General features: G+C 41.5%; 1 protein-coding gene across 8 annotated transcripts in view; it reads left to right on the top strand.

The window, feature by feature from the left end:
* Nucleotides 1-20,015, top strand: part of SHPRH (SNF2 histone linker PHD RING helicase) — a 121,337-nt gene that overhangs the window by 32,278 nt on the left and 69,044 nt on the right. For 7 of the 8 annotated variants that reach the window (XR_003999624.1, XM_030556509.1, XM_030556510.1 and 4 more), the window contains 10 exons: nucleotides 415-493; nucleotides 1,209-1,359; nucleotides 4,932-5,037; nucleotides 5,664-5,920; nucleotides 6,422-7,102; nucleotides 11,983-12,234; nucleotides 14,926-15,004; nucleotides 15,636-15,799; nucleotides 15,886-16,142; nucleotides 19,619-19,740. Coding sequence is in view for 7 of the 8 variants with exons in the window: in XM_030556509.1 (XP_030412369.1) it covers nucleotides 415-493; nucleotides 1,209-1,359; nucleotides 4,932-5,037; nucleotides 5,664-5,920; nucleotides 6,422-7,102; nucleotides 11,983-12,234; nucleotides 14,926-15,004; nucleotides 15,636-15,799; nucleotides 15,886-16,142; nucleotides 19,619-19,740 (2,148 nt within the window). In the remaining variant the exon portion in view is untranslated. Of the gene's footprint in view, nucleotides 1-414; nucleotides 494-1,208; nucleotides 1,360-4,931; nucleotides 5,038-5,646; nucleotides 5,921-6,421; nucleotides 7,103-11,982; nucleotides 12,235-14,925; nucleotides 15,005-15,635; nucleotides 15,800-15,885; nucleotides 16,143-19,618; nucleotides 19,741-20,015 lie in introns of those variants that run through there. The other variant, XM_030556514.1, reaches the window with a different exon arrangement.

Genomic DNA, 20,015 nt, shown 5'->3' with positions numbered 1-20,015 from the left:
ACTAGAAATTCTTTGAGATATATAATCCCTGTCTGAATTCCGTTATCCACTGTTTATCCCCTCTCTTGTTTGGATCCTACTGGATTTGCGATAAGAAGAGGAACTAGAGAGACATTAGCCCACACTTCCTCTTACATCCTCAGTCTGGAGCATGAGAAGAATTACTGTGCATTTGCAAGGCAATGGATATTGCTTGTTAGAATTTCTGGACATGGGCATATGGTGTGTGCACACACTCAGATGTGCAGTACAGATAGGGACCACACATGACAAAGGATTTCCAGTTACAGGCAAGCTAATTCCAGTTTTTGGTTCCTGTTTGTCTTTAAATGTCATAATAATGCTGAGCGGTTCTAAGCACTATATTATTGATAGAAAAATCTTGTAATATTCATGTGGTCTCCTTCTCCATAGAAAACACACTACACTTTCTATGGCGAGAGGTCATCACTCCAGATGGAGTAAAACTCTACTATAATCCATTTACTGGCTGGTGAGTTTTCATTTTGTTTTGTATGGGGAACACTGTTGTTCCTGGCAGCACCTAAACATGGCACTTTGTGAAAATTTTGTTAGAAACTTTCACATGAGAATTGGATAAGTAATAACTATGCCTTTTCAGTTAGTGAATACAGAATAAGAGCTGTAGGATATTTAATATGAAAGAAGAAAATGTGAGGCATGGTGGAGAGAAGTAAATTGTAGATTAAAGGCATCAGTATACTCATTGTAGGAACTCTTCTTCTTAATTCAGGCATAACGGATTTATTCTTTTTTAAATTAATGACTTGGAGGCGACAACTCTTCAATTTTGTGTTCTAGGTTTTTAAAGGTTACAGCAAAGAGACAGTATAAACTTTTATTTTTATATTGATCTTTGGACAAAAAAATAGATCAATACAGTAACTAGTATTGCTTTAACAAATTATGAATTTTGTAAGAAATAAATCTGTGTACTGTAGTGTATAGTTGCTTTATGCAGATTTTGTTTATCTTAATCTTTTGAAAATTATGGAAGTTATTGTTTTGTAATCTTTTTAAATATAGCCACCAAAGCAATTTTCTTTAACACTGGTGCATATTTCTCTCTATATACGTAGCTTGCAGAAATTATTCATTATCTCTGCTACTTTGAACACATACTACTCTTCTGGTCACACTAGTTTGTAACTTGTTAAGTTTTGTTTGGGTGTGTCTTTAATCTTTAGTATTATCCGTGAACACCCAGTTGCAGGTCCTCCATGGCCTGGAGGAATCCTGGCAGATGAGATGGGTCTTGGAAAGACAGTAGAGGTACTGGCTCTTATTCTGACACACACCCGACGAGATATTAAACAAGATGTTCTGACACTACCTGAGGTGAGAGAACTATGGTAGATTTTGGGAACAATTAAGGTACTTCTAATATGTGAGGCATGTTTCTGGTGTTTTACCTGTCATTTTTTGTGTGGCAAAGTCTATAATGAAAAGCTGTGCAAGTGAAAGAAATAGTTTTTGTCTGTTAGCATGTGGTCCTTTGTGATGTGAATAAGAGAACAGTACAAAAATATTATGAGGAACAATTTGTATTGTTTGTCACTGATGTGAATGAAGAACAAAGTCTCAGTTGTAGGCAAATTACTTTATTAGCTTGCTTTTTAGAAAAAGGGATGGTAAAAGTGCAGAGATTCCAGGTAAAGTCTATTTTAACTGAGACTTATAGAAAACAGATCAAATTGTGGCCTTGTATGCATGCATGCACATTACGTAGTCTTCACTGGGATGTCTTCATTCATCTGTGTACAGAATTTGGCGCATTGTGTGTTGGGAATTTACTCCTCCACATTCCATTGTGTATTACATTCTAACTAGATCAGTGGTGGGCAACCTGCGGCCCATGGGCCGCATGTGGCCCATCAGGATAATCTGCTGGTGGGCCGCAAGACAGTTTGTTTACATTGATCGTCAGCATGCACGGCTGCCCGCAGCTCCCAGTGACCGTGGTTCGCCTTTTCTGACCAATGGGAGCTGTGGGAAGCGGCAGCTAGCACATCCCTGCCTGCCTTGTGGCCCGCCAGCAGATTACCTACCTGCTCCTATAGTAGACCCTCAAACTCTGGCTGAGTTACTGAAGTCCTCAAATCACAATTTAAAGACTTCAAGTTACAGAGAATCCACCATTTACTCTAATTTAAACCAGCAAGTGACCCGAGTCCCAACCCGCTCCCCCCCCCACACACACACCAGGGTCTCTGTCAGTATGGTCTTGGGGGAGTCCTTCCTGACCCCAAATATTGTGATCAGTTGGACCCTGAGCATGAGGGCAAGAACTGCCAGCCAGACACCTGTGAAAGAATTCTCTGTAGTAACTCAAAGCCTTCCCCCTCTATTGTCCTACCTCAGGCTGTTGGGGATATTTGCTGTTGGCAGTCACAGATTGCCTACGATGGCATGTGGCCCATCTCATCATACCATCCCCTCCATAAACTTATCAAGCTCAGTTTTAAAACAAGTTAGGTTTCTTGCCCCCATTGGTTCCCTTCAAAAGCTGTTCCAGAACTTCACTCCTCTGATTGTTAGAAATCTTCATCGACTTTGACTTAATGTAATTCCAACCCTTCTCTACCTTCAGATCCTGGAGTTCTTCAGTCCAGTCCCATTCCCTAACTAATTCCCATGATTTTTTTAAAATTTGCCCTTTTGAAGTCAGCAACCCTATTTGCAGACCTATTTTTGTTTATCCTTCCATTTAGTTTAAACTGAATTAGCTCATGGTCAATCAAACTAAGGCTGTCTTCAACAAGCAGCTCTTCTTTGAGGTCCTTGCCACTTACCAATACTAAATCTAAAATGGCATCAAATCTAGTTGGTTTGGTGTCCACTTGGTGAAGAAATCTGTCAGCCATCATATCAAGGAATATTTGGGCCCTACTGTTGTTAGTAGCACTTGTCTTGCAATCTGTATCTGGGAAATTAGTCTCTCATAATCATACAATTCCCAGTAGAATGTATTTCATTAAAAATATTAGAAGTCTCTATCCATATGTTTCTTCATAGAATCTTGCCATCTAAAAGACTTACTGTAACAACCTATTTTCTTTCAAATATTAAAACTTTGTGTATTGTACTTGACAATATAGAACCCTGCAACCTATCCTAAAATCAACGGGACCGACTGCAAGTGTCATGTTGGGTCATGTAAAAAACAACCTCCCAGCCTCAGGTTAGCTCTTCTCCTCCTGCCCATGGGGTTGGCTCTGTGCCTTGCTCTTGCTGGCTGCTGCCACCTCGTTGTGCTGTGTGCACTGTGTAGTGAGTGTGCTGAGGTGCACAGTGCTTAAAAATTAGGCAAAAGCAGATTTCTAATGTCTTGATTTTTATGAGCTTGCCTTCAGAAGTTGCCAGGGTAAGATACAAATTGCAACTGAACTAGAACAGGAGCAGGATAAAAACACAGATGTAAATTCTGTAAAATCAGTAAAATGTCAGATTATGGAGTTACATAGAAACAGACACCTACTCACAATTTAAAGCTATAAATGAAAGAAGTTTAAAAGTAAAAACCGGTTAACTAGAATGCCTTGCAATGGACCAGGACCTTGATATAACAGGCATTACAAAAATGTGGTGGAATGTCAAAAGCCAGTGGGTTACTGTAAGACCTGGTTACAAACCATACAGGAAAGATGGCCATCACCAAAGAGGTAGGAGAGTAGTACTATGTCTAAAGAATTCCATGGAATCTAATGAGAGAAAAAAATGAATGAAAAGCACCATGCAGTTGAATCTATTAGGGATAGAAATCCCAGTTTGTGAAAGTGTAAATAGTAGGGTACAGTGCTGCCCTCTGAATCAAGAAAAGGAAATTGAATACACAATGTTGAGAGAGATCAGAGTCAACAAAATCTAATAAATGATGATGATGGGGGATTTCAATTACCCAGCTGGTCAAGTGGCACTAACAAGACAAAGTCTGGAGAAACAGCTTTTTGATGCTTTAAGTGGTTGCTTCTTGGGACAGCTAGTTCTGAAGCACACTAGAGGAGGCTAATCTTGACTTTGTCTTAAGTAATACACACGAGTTAATTCAATGATAGTAGCTGATCCACTAAGTAATAGTGTTGACAATATATAATTAGGTTAAACATCTAAAGGGCAGGTGATGCTTCAAAAAATGATGCGAAATTTTAGAATTTTCAACAAAATGAGCAATTTAGTCAAAAGGTCCTTAAAATTAAAACTAAAGGAAGTAAAATTCATAGAGGTGGCTTGGATGCTACTTAAAAATTAGTCTCGGAAGATGTGTGTACTGCTGAGCAAAAAGGGGACCGTGAAGGTAAGGAGTAAGTCAAGATTGTAATCTCTTTGGAGCAAGGATTGTCCTTTATTCTGTATTTGTATGGCACCTAGCACAATGTCTATGATTAGGGTTTCTTAGCACTCAAGTAATACAATAATTTGAAGACTAAATGGAAAGTTAAAACAGGTTATTCAACCCAAAGAGAAATCTTTCAAACTTTGGAAATCTGACCTTTGTGAAGTGAAGCCAATAAACAGGAGCATAAATTACAGCCAGAATGGATTTCAAAGCTCAAATCACTTAGGATTTTTTTTTAAATATAAATAAACTAAGAGCTTATTTACGTATACATCAGAGGCAAGAAGTCTGCAGAACATCATTGGGTTCACTGGATCACCAGAATTCAAAGGAGCAATTAAGAAAGAAAGCACAAGTCGCTGTCAGAGGGAGGATAATGGATTAGATGGACCTTGGGTTTGATCCAGCATGGTAATTCCTGTGGTCCTGTGAACGTATTTAATGAGGAACTGATGACTTTGAAGTAAAAAATGCTTTTTGCTAGTCTATTTGAAAATGTTTATTTCATAAAACAGTTCAAAATTGTGTCACAGATATACGTCCTCCTACCGTTATTGAGTGTTGTTTTTATTAGGGTAAATTGGTGAACTTCTTCGTTCCACCCCAGCCTACTGAAGGAAACAAAAAGAAAAAAACTAAGAAAGTGGAGCTTAAGTCAAAGGAGAAAGTACAGTATCCCAGTAAGTATTCATGGAGAGACAACATTTATGTAAAACAGTTTGCTTATAGAGGTTGTATTGGCAACTTACCAGGAGCGCAAGGGCTGCACCTGATTTGTTTGTGGGGAGCAGTTTACTGATGGCCTTATCTCTGATGTAGAGGTATAGTTTTCCTCAAGAATATAGCACTGCACTCTGGGAACTGTAATCATCCTGACTAATAAACCATCTTAAAGATAAAGATAAAATTATTTTACCATTTTAAAGTAAAACTAGCTGTGAGCTGTATTGTAGAACTCCATGCAGCACAGCTTTACTAGAGTAGAACCATTCTGGCAAGATGGTTTATTGACCAGACCAAAATACTCTACTTTGCATATCCCTGTTAATAAAAACAAGATTTCTTTGTTTCCACTCTTATATGTACTCTTAGACAGTACTGAATATGTTGACTGAAAAGTAATGGTCTGCAAGACTAGCTTGAGCAGGACTGCTTACTCTGTTTTTGATCTTAGGTTTGTTTTTTGTTTTGTTTTGTTTTTTTGCAGCTTTTAATTCACTTGCAGGCATTTACAGAGCTACATAAATACATTTTCTCCCATATAACTTTTCATTTTATCTGAACCGTAGTTTCGTTCTGCATGTAGGCTTACGGGTGATGATATTAGCAGCTGTCAAGGAAATGAATGTGAAGAAGGGAGCTTCCATCACTGCAATATTTAAGTATGTCAGTGCCATATATAGATATGACATACAGAGAAACCGGCGTCTTCTCAAAAGAACTTTGGAAAAACTGATTGCAGAGCAAGTAGTAGAACAGGTTAAGGGTCATGGTCTGGCTGGATCTTTCAAGTTGGGGAAGAATTACAAAGAACAAAAGAGGCATGAGAGAACCAAAAAACAGGTAAAAAGAGAGTTGAAAGTATCAAGGCAAATGTTGCGTGGAGCTGTTTTATTTTTGCCAATTACATGCTGCCAGAGTGATGCTGTTTAAAAGGCTCCTCATTAATGCTTGCTTGATCGTATTGACTTTTATGTTAAACAAAAACCTGAAGCATTTGCTTTGAAAGCAAAAATAAAGAATTATAATATATAGACTATACCAAAAAGAAAAAAAAAATAAAACCCAAAGTTGGTCAAGTTTTTGGGGTTAAAATCTTTCACTATGTCCTTCATAAATTTTTGAGGACATTGCTCTAAGGGTTGGCAGATGTTACAGTTTTATGACCAAGAGGCTTGTGAAACACTTTGAAAAACCCTAAACAAATATTGAGTGTTTGGTCCCTAAAACCTAGCCCAAACCAGAAGATATATGTAATGTTAACAGTTTACTTCCAAGGTGGCTATACTTTCCTCATCAAAGAACAAAAAAAATTGTCAGTTAATTTTAACTTTTATTTTTTAGACAACAAGGAGTCCTGGAAGGATTCAGAAGACATCTTTGCCTAATGCTAAAACTCAAACCAAAGAATCAGCAAGTAGGGTCACATCTTCAGAAAAAGTCAAACCACCCTGGCTAGTGGACATTCCTGCAGAAGAGCATGACTACTGTACAGCTAGCAAAAATAACAAGAAGTCTGAGACAGGCCAAAAGACTTGCATAAAAGAAGAAAATCTTCAGCCAAGAGTTATGGACTTGGAGTCTGCTGATTTGCAAGGCAGCCTCATGTCCAGTGATTCCACCAGTCCGGTCCTCAGTGCATGTAAAAATACAGATGACATGGAAGTCCTAAAGGACCAGTCCTCAGACTCCCAAGAACGCGCTGGCAGTGTCATACAGCATGCCAGTTCCATTTTTCCATTCAACACCTCTGACTATCGTTTTGAATGCATTTGTGGTGAGCTTGGCTTGGTTGACTATAAGGCCCGTGTGCAGTGCCTGAAGTGCCACCTATGGCAGCATGCTGAATGTGTAAACTACAAAGAGGAAAACTTGAAGATTAAGCCCTTTTATTGTCCCCATTGCCTAGTAGCAATGAAACCAGTTTCTACAGGAGCCACTCTGATAATCTCTCCAAGTTCCATCTGCCATCAGTGGGTGGATGAGATCAACAGGCATGTGAGATCATCTTCCCTTCGAGTCCTGGTAAGATGATTTCCTCTCATCCCTAGATTCATAGATTGGAAGAGGAAAACAAACTTTCCTGTTTCATCAATTACCAGTGGGTTTATAGAGTCATAGAGTTTGTTCAGAAGGGACCACCAGATCATTTAGTCTGACCTCATGTACAGGCCACCAACACCACCTAGCACCTCTCCACTAAACTCAGTAACTGAAATTAGACCATATTATATAGCCCACAGAAGACTAGACCATTATATGTCACAGGAAGAGAATAGGAGTGACTGAGGTGCACCAATGCCCAAAGCTGTTGCAGTGGCAGGAAAACAATTGTGAGATACACCCAGATAAATCCTGGCAAGTGACCTGCACCCACACACTGCAGAGGAATGCAAAAAAACCCAACCCCAATGTCACTGTCAATCTGACCTGGGCAGAAATTCCTTCCCAACATCACATTGTGTGTATGAGGTAAGAACCAACCAGTTAAGCACCTGAAGCCACCTCCGAGCACTCTCTCATCCCATCCAGTGTCTGATGTCCAGCCATGGCCATCTTTGATGCTTCAAAAGAGGGAGCCCAAAAATCACCACAGAATATATTGGGAGGAGAGGGGGAATCTCTTCCTGATCCCTGCAGGTGGCTGACTGAAACCCTAAAGTGTGAGCTTTTAGGAACATAAGACATAAACCAAATTTGGCAGAAGAGTGGTCTTTGTGTCAGGATTGTGCATTTCACCATCCATCTGAAATTTTTCCAATATTTGGCCAAGTTATAAACTTCTGAAAAATTTCAATTTACATGTGCTTCCTGGAGGTTAGAATTTGGCAGCTAAATTCTCCTAAGATTGTCTGCACTGAGCAATCTAACCCCTCACAGCTGCCACATACCAACCAGATCATATATGCCCTATCACCATAGAGTGACTAAATATATTCTATCCTGGGGCCACAGAAGCTATGCAGGATTTTACCTGCAGTTACTCTTGGTTGGCAGAGACTGTTGTGGCACAAGGCACAGGAAATAAGATCAGGGAAACTGGAAAATATACATTGGAAAATATACATTGTTGCAGTATCTGGTTAAATTCTCGGAGTATGGCATGTACAGTCTGAAATCTAACAATGTTAATATTTTAAAGTACTCAAAGTATACATATTGTTTTAAGTTTACAATATTTATTGCACTTTCCTGCAGATATAACATTTTAACACTGTGAAATACATCAGTTACAGGCCTCAATTTATCTTATGAACTTAGGTTTTTTCCCCTTTCAGCTACTGTATGCTTCACAAAGGATCACATTGAAAATGTTGAGGTAAAAGAGAGACAGATACATTCTGTTACAATAAATAATAATAAAAAAATACTTTTATTATAAGACTTGTGGTGGAAGGTCACTAGAGGAGTTTTATGGACTTTGTTGCTGTTTTTGCCACCATCTTTCATGTCCGTTCTTTGTGTTCCATTAAGTCTTCTTGGAGATTCCTTGGAGGATAGAAATAATAGTCAAGTTCACACTTTGTTCCTGTTCCTAAAGGTTTTTGACTGCATGTTTCTATCTTTGCCTATTCTACCATGATATTCTGCTGTAGGAAAAAAGGTGCATGTTTTAACAGTTTCCATAACGTTGCTGGATGTTAAATCCGTGTTAAAGCAGCTAAGCTCAAATACAGCTGTCATATGAAGTACCAGAATCCTTTTATTCTCTTGGGGGGAAGGAATCAGTTGAGAGGCCCGATTTCATTTCCATTGTATAATTTAATAATCTTGAGTTCAAATGTTCTTTGAGTTTTTTCTCATGTCCATTCCATGTTAGATGTGCGCGTCGCTGCATGCACAGTTTCCAGAGAATTTTTCCTCTCAGTGGTATCTGTTGGGCTGGCTGTAGCAGCCTCTTGTGCTGTGTGCTGGTGTAAGGGCCCAGTTAGCTGTACACCCTCCAGTTCCTTCTTACTGCCCATGATAGTCACTGGAACACCTCCTTTTCCTTCGGCAAACTCTTACTCAGTGGTCTTATTTTAGTCCTTTTCCCTATCCTAGTTCTTTAAGTTCACAGTTTGGACTGTTATAGATTAGTTTTATGTAGTTAGTTGGCGTTTCTCACTCTGTTAGTGGAGTTTTGTCTGCCCCCAGTGCCAGGGCATTCCTTGATCCCCGAGTTTCAAGCCCTGGGCCTCCTGCAGCAAGCCCATGCCTGTGAGTGACCTTCACTTTAGTTGTCTGAAGTGCCTCAGAGAGACTCTCATCAGGGACCGCTGCCAGACCTGCTGACACTTCAAGCCCTGTATGAGGAAGGACAGGGAGGCCAGCTTGAAGTCCCTCATGATGGAGTCAGTGCTCTGTCCCTCTTCGGAGTTAAGCTGGTCCAACTCAGCACCCAGTACCTCAGAGTCAGTACAGTGTGCACCTCCTGCCATGAGAGACTCTTGGCACCATTCTCCTTCACTGGTGCTGAAGAAAAAACGTAAGAAGCAGCTGACTGAGAGGGGACGTTCCCTGACTCTGAAGAGGGTCAAGCATGGGGAGCACAGTGGAGATGGCTTCTGGTCACTCCTCTGCCCCTGCTCCGAGGGGGGCATCATCAACTCTGCCTCATAGGCAGGCTCCGTTGAGTCGATTTCAGGGCCATCCCATTGCTTCCGAGGGGCAATGTGGTACCAGCGGGATTGCCATACCACGTACCCCGGAGGCATTGGTTGTGGCCAGAGACCTGGCTTTTGGTGCCACTGTCACGGTTGGTACAAGAGTCAATGGCATCAATACCAGGGAGCAGAAGGGAGCATGTGGCCCAAGCGCCAGTTTGGTACCAGCCTCCTTGATACCTTCTAGAGGGAAACCATCTCTGCTTGCCCCAGTGCAGGTCTTCTCTCCCTAGCACCAATGTATACCACCCCTCCATGGTCCTCAGAGGAAGGCTCATCATTGAATGTGGAAGTGGAGTCGTATTTCCACTTGAGGAGCCACAGCCAGTTCCCTCCCAGGCAGCTCTACCAGTCAATGGACCCGTGTACAGGGGTACTGCCAAGCACTTGGGACAGTGGGCACTGGCCTATGCAGAAACCTATTGGGGTTTCTCCCTATTCAAGACCCCTCTTTCAGATGCTTGTAATCGATAGTCTCGGAATGAAGCACGCGCATCCATACGGCTGGCACCCGACATGGACTCTGGTACCAAGCATCAGGACCTAGATTTATGGGACCCAGTTGGTGCAAAAGGTGAGGAAGAGGACCCCCTACTGTTGCAGGCCTCTTCTTCCTCCTCCTCACTCAGATGAAGCAGTGTTTGGGGTGTTTATATCCTCCCACACAATGACTTAGTAGTAGCTCACCAGGAGCTGTTGAAAAGAGTTGCCTCAAACCTTGGGCTGGAAGTGGAGATAGTTAGTCCTTCCACAGCCTGGTTGATACCTTGTCTGCTGTGAGCCTATTGAAGGTGACACTCCTCCTCCCCCGGCTGAGGCCATTATTGGGCCGCTTTAAAGCCTTGTGGCAAACTCTGTTCTCCTTGACAGCCTGTTTTTACCTGTCTATTGGATCATATGGCCACATGCACATACATAGTACCGCTTGTGAGACTGCACCTCATACCCCTTCAAGTGTGGCTGGCCTCGGCATACACGCCAAGCCATCATCATTTGGACTCGGTGCTTACAATTCCCACCCAGGTCCTCGCCTCTGTAGAGTGGTGATGGGACTCCTGTTTGGTAGGCATGGGCATTCCCTTCATCAGTCTCTGACCATCAGTATCCCTAACCTTTGGATGCATCCGAGCTGGGTTAGGGAGCTCACCTTGAGCAACTCAGAACTCAAGGTCTGTGGTCCCAGGAGGAACTCTCCTTACATATAAATGTCAGATAATTCAGAGTGGTTTGCCTAGCATGCCAGGTGTTTATACTCTAGATTGTAGGCAAGGTTGAGTGAATCATTATGGACAATATGGCAGATATGTTTTACATCAACAAGCAGAGAGGGACATGCTCTTCCCCCCATGTCAAGAGGTCATTCGCTTGTGTGAAACACTCAATTCACCTCAAAGTTTCTCACCTTCCAAGAGCCTGGCACAATCTGGCAGACCACCTCAGCAGATCTTTTTCCTCTCATCATGAGTGGTCCTTTCACCCCAGTATAGTCAGGACCATCTTCTAGTGGTGGTGGATTCCCCTTCGAGATCTGTTTGCAACCAAGTAAAACAGGAAGTGTCAGTAGTTTTGCTCTCTACTTGGGTGCAGCCTGGGCTTGCTTACAGATGCCTTCGTGCTGCAATGGACAAAGCATCTGTTCTATGTGTTTTCCCCCCATTCCTCTCATGCACACAGTCTTACTCAAGGTCAAGCAGGATAGAGCAAAGGTTATTCTTATAGCGCCAACATGGCCACACCAGCACTGGTTTGGCACCTTTTCAGATCTGTCATTAGTGACCCAATGCTGCTCCCTCCCCTCCCAGACCTGATCTCACAAGATCACAGCCAATTGCTCCACCTGAACCTCCACCTGACTGTGTGGAAGCTTCATGGAAGCGGAGCTGGCCTGTTCGGAGCAAGTCTGACAGGTATTGCTAGATAGTAGGAAATCATCTACTAGAGTGACTTGCTTCGCCAAATGAAAGCATTTCTCCTTGTGGTCATCCCAACGAGGTCACCTCTCCACTCAGTTTTTTGAAAAAATTCCCCGGCAACTATGTGTGAGATGCATGCACACCTCATGTGGAATGGACATGTGCATTGCATCTTGAGGAACAACAGTTACAAAAAGGTTAGTAGCCATTTTTATGAACTGGCACTACATTATGCAAAGAACATTTTAAGTGTGTGTCTGTAAAACTATAAAGAGCTCTTACACTTTGTTATAAAGTATTTATCTTCAGTCTTTGCTCTCACGTTTGTATATATAAATGTGTGTAGGTGTATCAAGGTGTGAAGAAACATGGCTTCTTGCAGCCTCACATGTTAGCAGAGCAGGAGGTAGTCATCACCACTTATGATGTCCTTCGCACTGAGCTGAACTACGTGGACATCCCTCATAGTAACAGTGAAGATGGGCGACGTTTCAGGAACCAGAAGCGGTATATGGCTATCCCAAGTCCCTTAGTAGCAGTAGAGTGGTGGAGGATCTGCCTAGATGAAGCACAGATGGTTGAATGCACCACTGCAAAGGTGAGGAAGTCTCCTGAATTGGAAGCATGCCTGTACTGAAAAAGTTTGACAAGGTTATTATAACTTAAAGAAAAAAAATAAGATAAAGCTGCTTCTTGACTCTTAACGTGTGTTAAACATAAACTTGTCCTTTTAATCTGTTCTTCAGAAGTGACTAATGGTTTGCTTCCTCTTGGAGATATTTACTGTTAGATGGTTCCCCACTGGAGTTTTGGCAGGCTGTGATGTGTCTCTAGCTCAAAAAGTGTTTAACATAATTTATATCAACAATTTAAAGAACTAGGTCATCATGTTGTATACAGCGTTTGATAGTTTCAAAGAATGCACTAGCCTGTTGAGTGACATGGTTTACAGGCATTAATATGTCCTTTAGGTCTAGAAACTATAAAACAGTCAGTAATGACTCAAGAAGCTCTTCAGGCTCATTCTAGCAGTTTGCAGAGGTAGATTATTTTAGTTAGCGTTTGTCCACCCTGTTGCCTAAGGTAGGGAGATAAAAATGCCAACAGAAAATCCTACTCACATAACAATTTATCCCTTGATTTATGTGTATTACACACACATAGTTAACTTACCTCCTTGTTGTAAACACTTCATCCAGTTTGAATTAGATCTGTGATAGAGCTTATCAGCTGTCAAGTGATGCATTTGTTTTTAAAATAAATAAAAGCATAACATATCTGGTATATATACATACTAGAGCCCTTCCGTGTGTGTGCGTGCGTGTATGTGTGGGGAGAGAAACACAGATGTATCAGTTCTGCTTTATATCAGTTTTCTGTAGTACCAGGGTTCTCATTCTTCCATAGTGTGAATGTCTTAATAAGTGTGTGTCACTTCCACTCCCCCAAATTATTACTTAGCATCCATATGGCAAATACATCAATTGCTTACATGTAAAAGTAATGTCAGGGAAGTATTTAATGTAATTTTAGCTATCTTTTAATGGGAGTTACAGCTAGAAACGAGGAAAGTCAGGACCATATTTATAGCAAACTCTGTCTGGAACATGCAAGGGTTATAGACGTAGCAATCTGAGACCTGTTGCTCTGGATCAGTTCCTTTCTTTTACATTTTAGAGGGGTAGCCATGTTAGTCTGGATCTGTGAAAGCAACAGAGGGTCCTGTGGCACCTTATAGACTAACAGACGTATTAGAGCATGAGCTTTCGTGGGTGAATACCCACTTTGTCGGATGCATCTGACAAAGTGAGTATTCACCCACAAAAGCTCATGCTCCAGTACATCTGTTAGTCTATAAGGTGCCACAGGACTTTTTGCTGCTTTCTTTTACATGTAAGCAGATGCTGTAGTTGCCACACATGTAGGGAAATCTGTGTTTGTGGAAACAAAATTACTAAGTTCTCTTACTGTACTAATGACCCTGATGTTTCTCTTCATCAGCCCAGGCACAGTATCTTCTTGTCCATCCTTTATTATGATGTTTGTAGCAGGATAGACACCTGCCTGCTCTGAAACAGCCCAGGAGAGGGCTGTTGCTGGGGCAAGAAGCCTGGGCTGATTAGGGAAAGTAGGCTCAGCTGTGGCCATGCCCCAATCAGGCCTAGCTGGACCTTATAAGAGGCTGTGAGCCAGAAGCCTTGTCAGTCTCCCTCTGCTTGTAGAGGGAGAAGGGCCTGGCTGCTGAAACCTAAGCAAGACACTTAGATTGGGAGGGCTGGGGAAGGGCCAGAGTTGCTGGGAGCTCTGGCCTGATAAGCCCCAGGCTGCAGGCCTAACTATATAGGCCGAATAGGTGCAGAGTTGCAACGGGGCAGCCTTAGGGTAGGCAAAGGCAGCAGGTCTGAACCCCTTTGCCTGTGATGAGTGGCTTATACTGCAGTCTGCCCCAGTGAGCGGGAGCTAGATAGAGACTGGGCAGTAGCCAAGAATGGGGCGAAGTGGGGATAGTGGGTGGGGATTCTCCTGGGAGGGAGAGACCCAGAACTGTGGGGATACTACCAGGGGACAGCACCCAGTTAAAGGGGCACCAGGGTCCTGGGAGGGACATGGGCAGTGGTAAAGCAGATCACTGGCCTACAGAGGGCGCTCCGGAGGCTGGAGGAGCTAATTCCGAGAGATAACCAGCAGGAGGCGCCACGGGGGTGAATCACTCATCGCTACAATGTTAATGAAAAAACTGTGTCTTACCTGTCAATCAAAAATACTGCTCTCCACAGGCAACTTAGGTGAGTAGCACAGTTGCCAACTTTCAGGCTATAAATAAGCACCCTGACTTTAACAGCCAAAAATCAAGCTAATCCCATTTCAAAACAAGGTCAAAACAAGCCAATCCATAAGAACCCCAACACTATATTGACTAGATCCTCCCGGTGTGCAGTCTGGGACTGTGGTGGGCCCATTGTTCTCCCCTGACTCTCTTCCTCCACCTTGCCCCTGCTTGCTAAGAGCTGATAAAAAAAAAAATCCACAAGCTACAAGCCAAACAAGCTACAAGCCAAAAACTAGCCAACAAGCAATTCACAAGCCAAGTAAGCCAAAAACAAGCCTAATTTCTGCATTTTTTTTTTTTTTTTTTTTTTTTTGGTGTGGGTTTGGCATGTTTGGTGAGTAGTGTTTTGCAAGGCTGACACATACTGTCATGGTTCTTCAGAGTGAGTGAGCTTTTTCTTGGCTCTTGTAGTTTTTTCATGTTTTTCTACTAATTGCTATTCCTATCTTTTCTCATTAGGCTGCAGAAATGGCACTCCGTTTGAGTGGAATCAATCGCTGGTGTGTCAGTGGCACTCCTGTACAGCGAGGATTAGAAGGTAAGCTTTGTGTAGTAGTGTAGTCTGTGTGGTTTTTTTCCCCCCTGATGCACTGGGGCTCCAGGAGAGACAACTAAACTTGCCAATTTTGATATTCCTATCCTAGATTCCTGCAGTAGATATTTTATATTCCTAGAGAATAATGCTTATAGATTGTAAATCTTAACTGATTTTCTTTGTCATAATCTTAAAATGCTATCGAAGGAGTGAAACTCTACTGAATTACAACCACTGCTGGGGTGGTAGGCAGTAAGCAATTGTGCATTGCAGGTTGCAAAATAATGATGGAGAGCAGTTGTTTTTTTTTTTTTTTTAAACAAGATCCTAGGGAGAAAACTAACTCCTGTGGAAAGTGTCATATTATCTTAAAGTTATACAGAGCAGACAGGACCTTGATATTTAAGGTCTCAGCTGAAAGACCACAGCACACTGTAAACTGCATGGAGTTTCATCTGTTTTCTGCAGAAGGGTGATGAACTGAGGCTGCTTGTGTGATTTAAGCACTTAGGTATTTTAAACCTGGTGACATTACTGTAGAATTTTTTTTATTTTGGTGTGGTGTAGAATTTTTTTTATTTTGGTGTGGTGTTCTAAAATAGCATGCAGTAAAGTAATTTTCTTCTTTTATCAGATCTGTATGGCTTAGTGCTTTTTCTTGGAGTTGATCCTTACTGGGTCAAACATTGGTGGGATCAGCTTCTGTATCGACCTTACTGTAGGAAAAATCCTCAGCCTCTCTACAACCTAATTGCAAACATAATGTGGAGATCAGCAAAGAAGGACGTGATTGATCAAGTAAATATGGACTTTAAAAAAATTGTATGTAAATAGCACTTTCACCAAAAACATTTTATTTATTTTTATTTTATTTTACTTTGCAGATTCAGATTCCTCCACAGACAGAAGATGTACACTGGCTTCACTTTTCTCCTGTGGAGAGACACTTTTATCATCGTCAGCATGAAGTGTGCTGCCAAGATGCACTAGCAAAACTCAGGAAGATTTCTGATTGGACTCTTAAACTTAGCAGCTTGGACAGGAGGACAGTCACTACTATTCTGTACCCTTTGCTGCGGCTGAGGCAGGCCTGCTGTCATCCACAAGCTGTTCGTGGGGAATTCTTGCCATTGCAGAAAAGGTGAATTTTACCACTGCTTAAATTGAGTGCTGAGGGCTTAATCCTACACTCATTGAAATCAATGGTAAAGCTCCCATTGAATTTAATGGTACAGCATCAGGGGCCAATGTTGTTACAGTAAGTCAAAAATTATACCTGCTAGTTGAGTCACTTGCAGCTGTGCTGAGTCAGGCATGATCTTATCTGATGTCAGAAGCTGAGACGGGTGTAATAAGGTTATTATTCCTAGTAGTTAGTAGGTGCCTGAGATAGCCATTTTGATTGTTCTGTATTTGGCACTCTTCCAGGGTCTTACCTTTTACTATGATGAAGAGGGGCCCTATGCTGGTGGAGTTACCATATTTATGATGGGATACAAAACTGAGATCCTGAATTCAGTGGAATTTATTTTTTGTCTTCTGTATTTGCTGATAAACATTGCACTACAGCGTGAGAACTTGAAAAATGAAACTGACTAGGGAAAAACAAGTGAGCCTATTTAGCCTGCAGGATTCGTTGTCTAAAAGAAGAGTTATTCACAAAGTGAATAAGCAGCACAATATAGGTTTGTTTAAAACATTGTTTTAAATAAACTGTTATTAACAAAGAACTTTTATGTTTTTAAAATTAATTTAGGGCTAGACTTTCAAAATTTGTTTGCATACTTTTGTGTGCTCACTTGTAAAGATCTTCCCCTCCCCTCACATGCACCCCATAAGGCCATCGTTGCACCAGCCCTGTCTTTAGCCAAAAATGATTTAATACTGCTCCTTTTGAGCAAGTGAGTGCTGCTCTTTTGGCTAGCAGCTGTGGATTGCTAGAGAGCAAGGTATAGGTGCATAATCCTATGCCAGGGACTGAGAGCACTGTCTTTTCTGCATTTTTTTTTTTTAAAGCTCTTGCTGCCACAGGCAGGAAAGAATCAAGTTTGTCCCTTAATGTGAATGTTTTTCTTCTGTTTTCAACCACTTTTTCCTTTGTTCCTCTCTGCTTTCTTCACGCCTTTCCTGTGTGTGTGTGTGTCTCTCTCTCTGTATCCTTAGTCCCTCTTCTCTCTCCTGACAGGGCACCCTCAATGTTGAATTATGCCTGTATTGTTGTGCAGTAGCTACAGCAGCAGACAATCTGTTGTAGGACTTTCCTGCCTAAGTTTTAAAACTGTGGAAACATAGGTGGAACATGGGAAATACCAGTATTCCCACCAATCCATACAGTATTACTGTTTGAGTACTGCCAAATATTCCAGTGATGTACAAGGGCAGCATACAAACCATGCTGCTGAATGCACCAGGAATGCTGAATGCACCAGTGCACCTAGCACTGCATTGATTTCAGTGGAATGTTGATGAGTGACAGCAGCATAGCAATTACAGTGGAGAATTACCAATAAAAGATGAACCCCCAGTAAACACATTGTAAGAAAAGACAGTTTGGAGAAACTGTTTATATATTTTCTTGTGAACAAGTCCTGTCTGTAGCAATGGACCATTCCTAGAACATGCAGAAGATTTTGCTTATGGCTTCCTTTATTTGCATGTGAGTAAACAAGAATTCAGTGCCAGGTATTGTGGTGAATAGGAGAATTGGGGATTGAAACAAGGAAATTGATGCCTGGAGTGTGTTCTGTGAGAGTGCTAATTTTCTCATTATCTAGTAAAGGCAGTGAGTAAGGCTGTCTAGCCATTCCTAAACAGGATATCTTTTAGGTTTTCCTAGAATGTGTACTGAATCAGGAACTTCTCTTGAAATTGATTATTAGCCTCAGATTGTTCAAAGTAAATGAATTAAGCGCTTGTCTATACTTAAAATGCTACAGCAGCACAGCAGTAGCGCTTCAGTGTAGACGCTACCCATTGGTGTAGGTAATCCACCTCCCTGAGAGGTAGTAGCTGGGGTTGATGGCAGAATTCTTTTGTTAATCTAGCGCTGTCTACATGGGGACTTGGGTTGGCTTAACTATGCAGCTCAGGGGTGTAGATTTTTCAAACCCAGACCAACATAGTTAAACCAACCTAATTTTCTAGTGTAGACCAGGCCTTACAAATTATGAAACTATGTGCTATTTTTGTTTTGCTTTTTGAAATTTTTTTCACTGTCCATACTTATGAAAGATTAATAGCACTGCCTAGAGCTAAGCAGAATATGAGCAGCAGGTGCTGTGCTTATTTTCTAGTACAACTGAGAAATGTAGCTCAGTATAAATTGCAGTTTTAAATCAATAGCATCTCCATCTTCCACACTGGAATGGCAGCAGAAACATAGAAACTTTCGATAGCAAGAGCAAAGGTAAGGGGAAATCTTAGTACAGGGTAGTCAATTACTTTTTGTCAGGGTCCTAATTTCTTGATCAAGATATAGTCAAGGTCCAGACTCCAGAGAAGAAGAAGAAAAAATAAATAAAAAAAACCCCTGCAATAATGATGATACTAAGTAAATAAAAAGATTTCAAGTCTGTTCAAAAGCATTTGGTGGTCTGGATTTGGCCTGTGGTCCCCCTGTTGGCTACCCTGCCTTAGTAGGTATTGCAGTATTACTGGGAGGGGAAGATGGGGCCCAGTCAATGTCAGAACTCTTCATCTCAGCCTGACTCCAGCGGCCCTCCATGCTCCTTTCATTCTTCCCTCTCTCTCTCTTCTCCCCTGCCCTTTCCCTTTCACCCCTCTCCTTCCCTTTTTCTTTCTATTTAACTAATCTCCTTCTAAATAAACTCCACTCAGATAATTAAAAAAAGTTGAAGGAAAACAGTGTAACTAATGTGACATTTGCCAACCATCACTCTGTTCACTCACTTGTATTGTTATATCTCCTTTCCCCTGTACTTTGTGTTGTCTGTTTAGATTTGCTCATGAACTGTTGCTTATTCTTCATTTGTACAACCCCTAACGCAATGGGATCTCTTTTTCAGTTGGCCCTTATGTGTATCAGCAATACAAATAATAATTAAAGTAAAAGGAGGAAGACCTATTACAATGTGGAAACATCTCTTTACCGCAGTACACACTTTCTGGCCCCTGAGAGCCTAGTGGAGCTGTCATGTTGCTGAAGTAATGAATTGGTTCCTGAGGGAAGGTGCTTTTAAAAAAAAGATTGTATAGCTCCTTCTCTGCAAGAATGGCATATACGTCCTTGTCTCTGGAGGAATGGTGCTGTGTTGTTGAAGTGTAGAAACTTCTGAATGAAGGAATGGGAGAAATTCCTGACAGTGGAGTTCTTACAGGTCTACTTTTCCCAAGGCTCCACAGTATGGGGGAGTTCATTTCTATTCTCTTGACATATACCCTCGGTTAGATTAGTGATGGGGCACTAGATGTGTGCAGATGCTGCAGCTGAAAGAGTGACTGCTAAAACTAAATCATATCACTATATTGTCCTTGAGAATATTTATCATGTGGCAAACATATGTTTTCATGATATATCTGCCATGCATAATATGACCTTTCATACAAGTGTAGCGTCTGTGTTTCTTTCAAATTTGATCCATTAGATCTTTATTTCAGCACCATGACCATGGAGGAGCTTCTAACTTCACTGCAGAAGAAATGTCGAACCGAATGTGAGGAAGCCCATCGGCAACTGGTGTGTGCTCTCAATGGTTTAGCTGGTATCCATATCATTAAAGGTAAAAGCTTGATTCTGTTATCACACTGGGTGTAATTCAGATGCAACTCCATTGTAGTCTATTGAGTTGCACTATGTAAAACTGGTGCAGATGAGGTGAATTAGGGCCATTATTTTCTCACTTTTGTTAGGGCTATGACAGTGGCTACTGTGATAGATACAGTGGACACTTGGAAATCCAAAGATTCTTCTTCGAGTGCTTACTCATATCCATTCCAATTAGATATGTGTGCGCTGCGTGCATGAACATCGGAAGATTTTTATCCTAGCAACTCT

Source organism: Gopherus evgoodei, chromosome 3, assembly GCF_007399415.2.
Source record: "Gopherus evgoodei ecotype Sinaloan lineage chromosome 3, rGopEvg1_v1.p, whole genome shotgun sequence".
NCBI classification, from domain to species: Eukaryota; Metazoa; Chordata; order Testudines; family Testudinidae; genus Gopherus; species Gopherus evgoodei.
The sequence above is the reverse complement of the archived record's forward strand: the minus strand, read 5'-3'. Positions and strand labels throughout refer to the sequence as shown.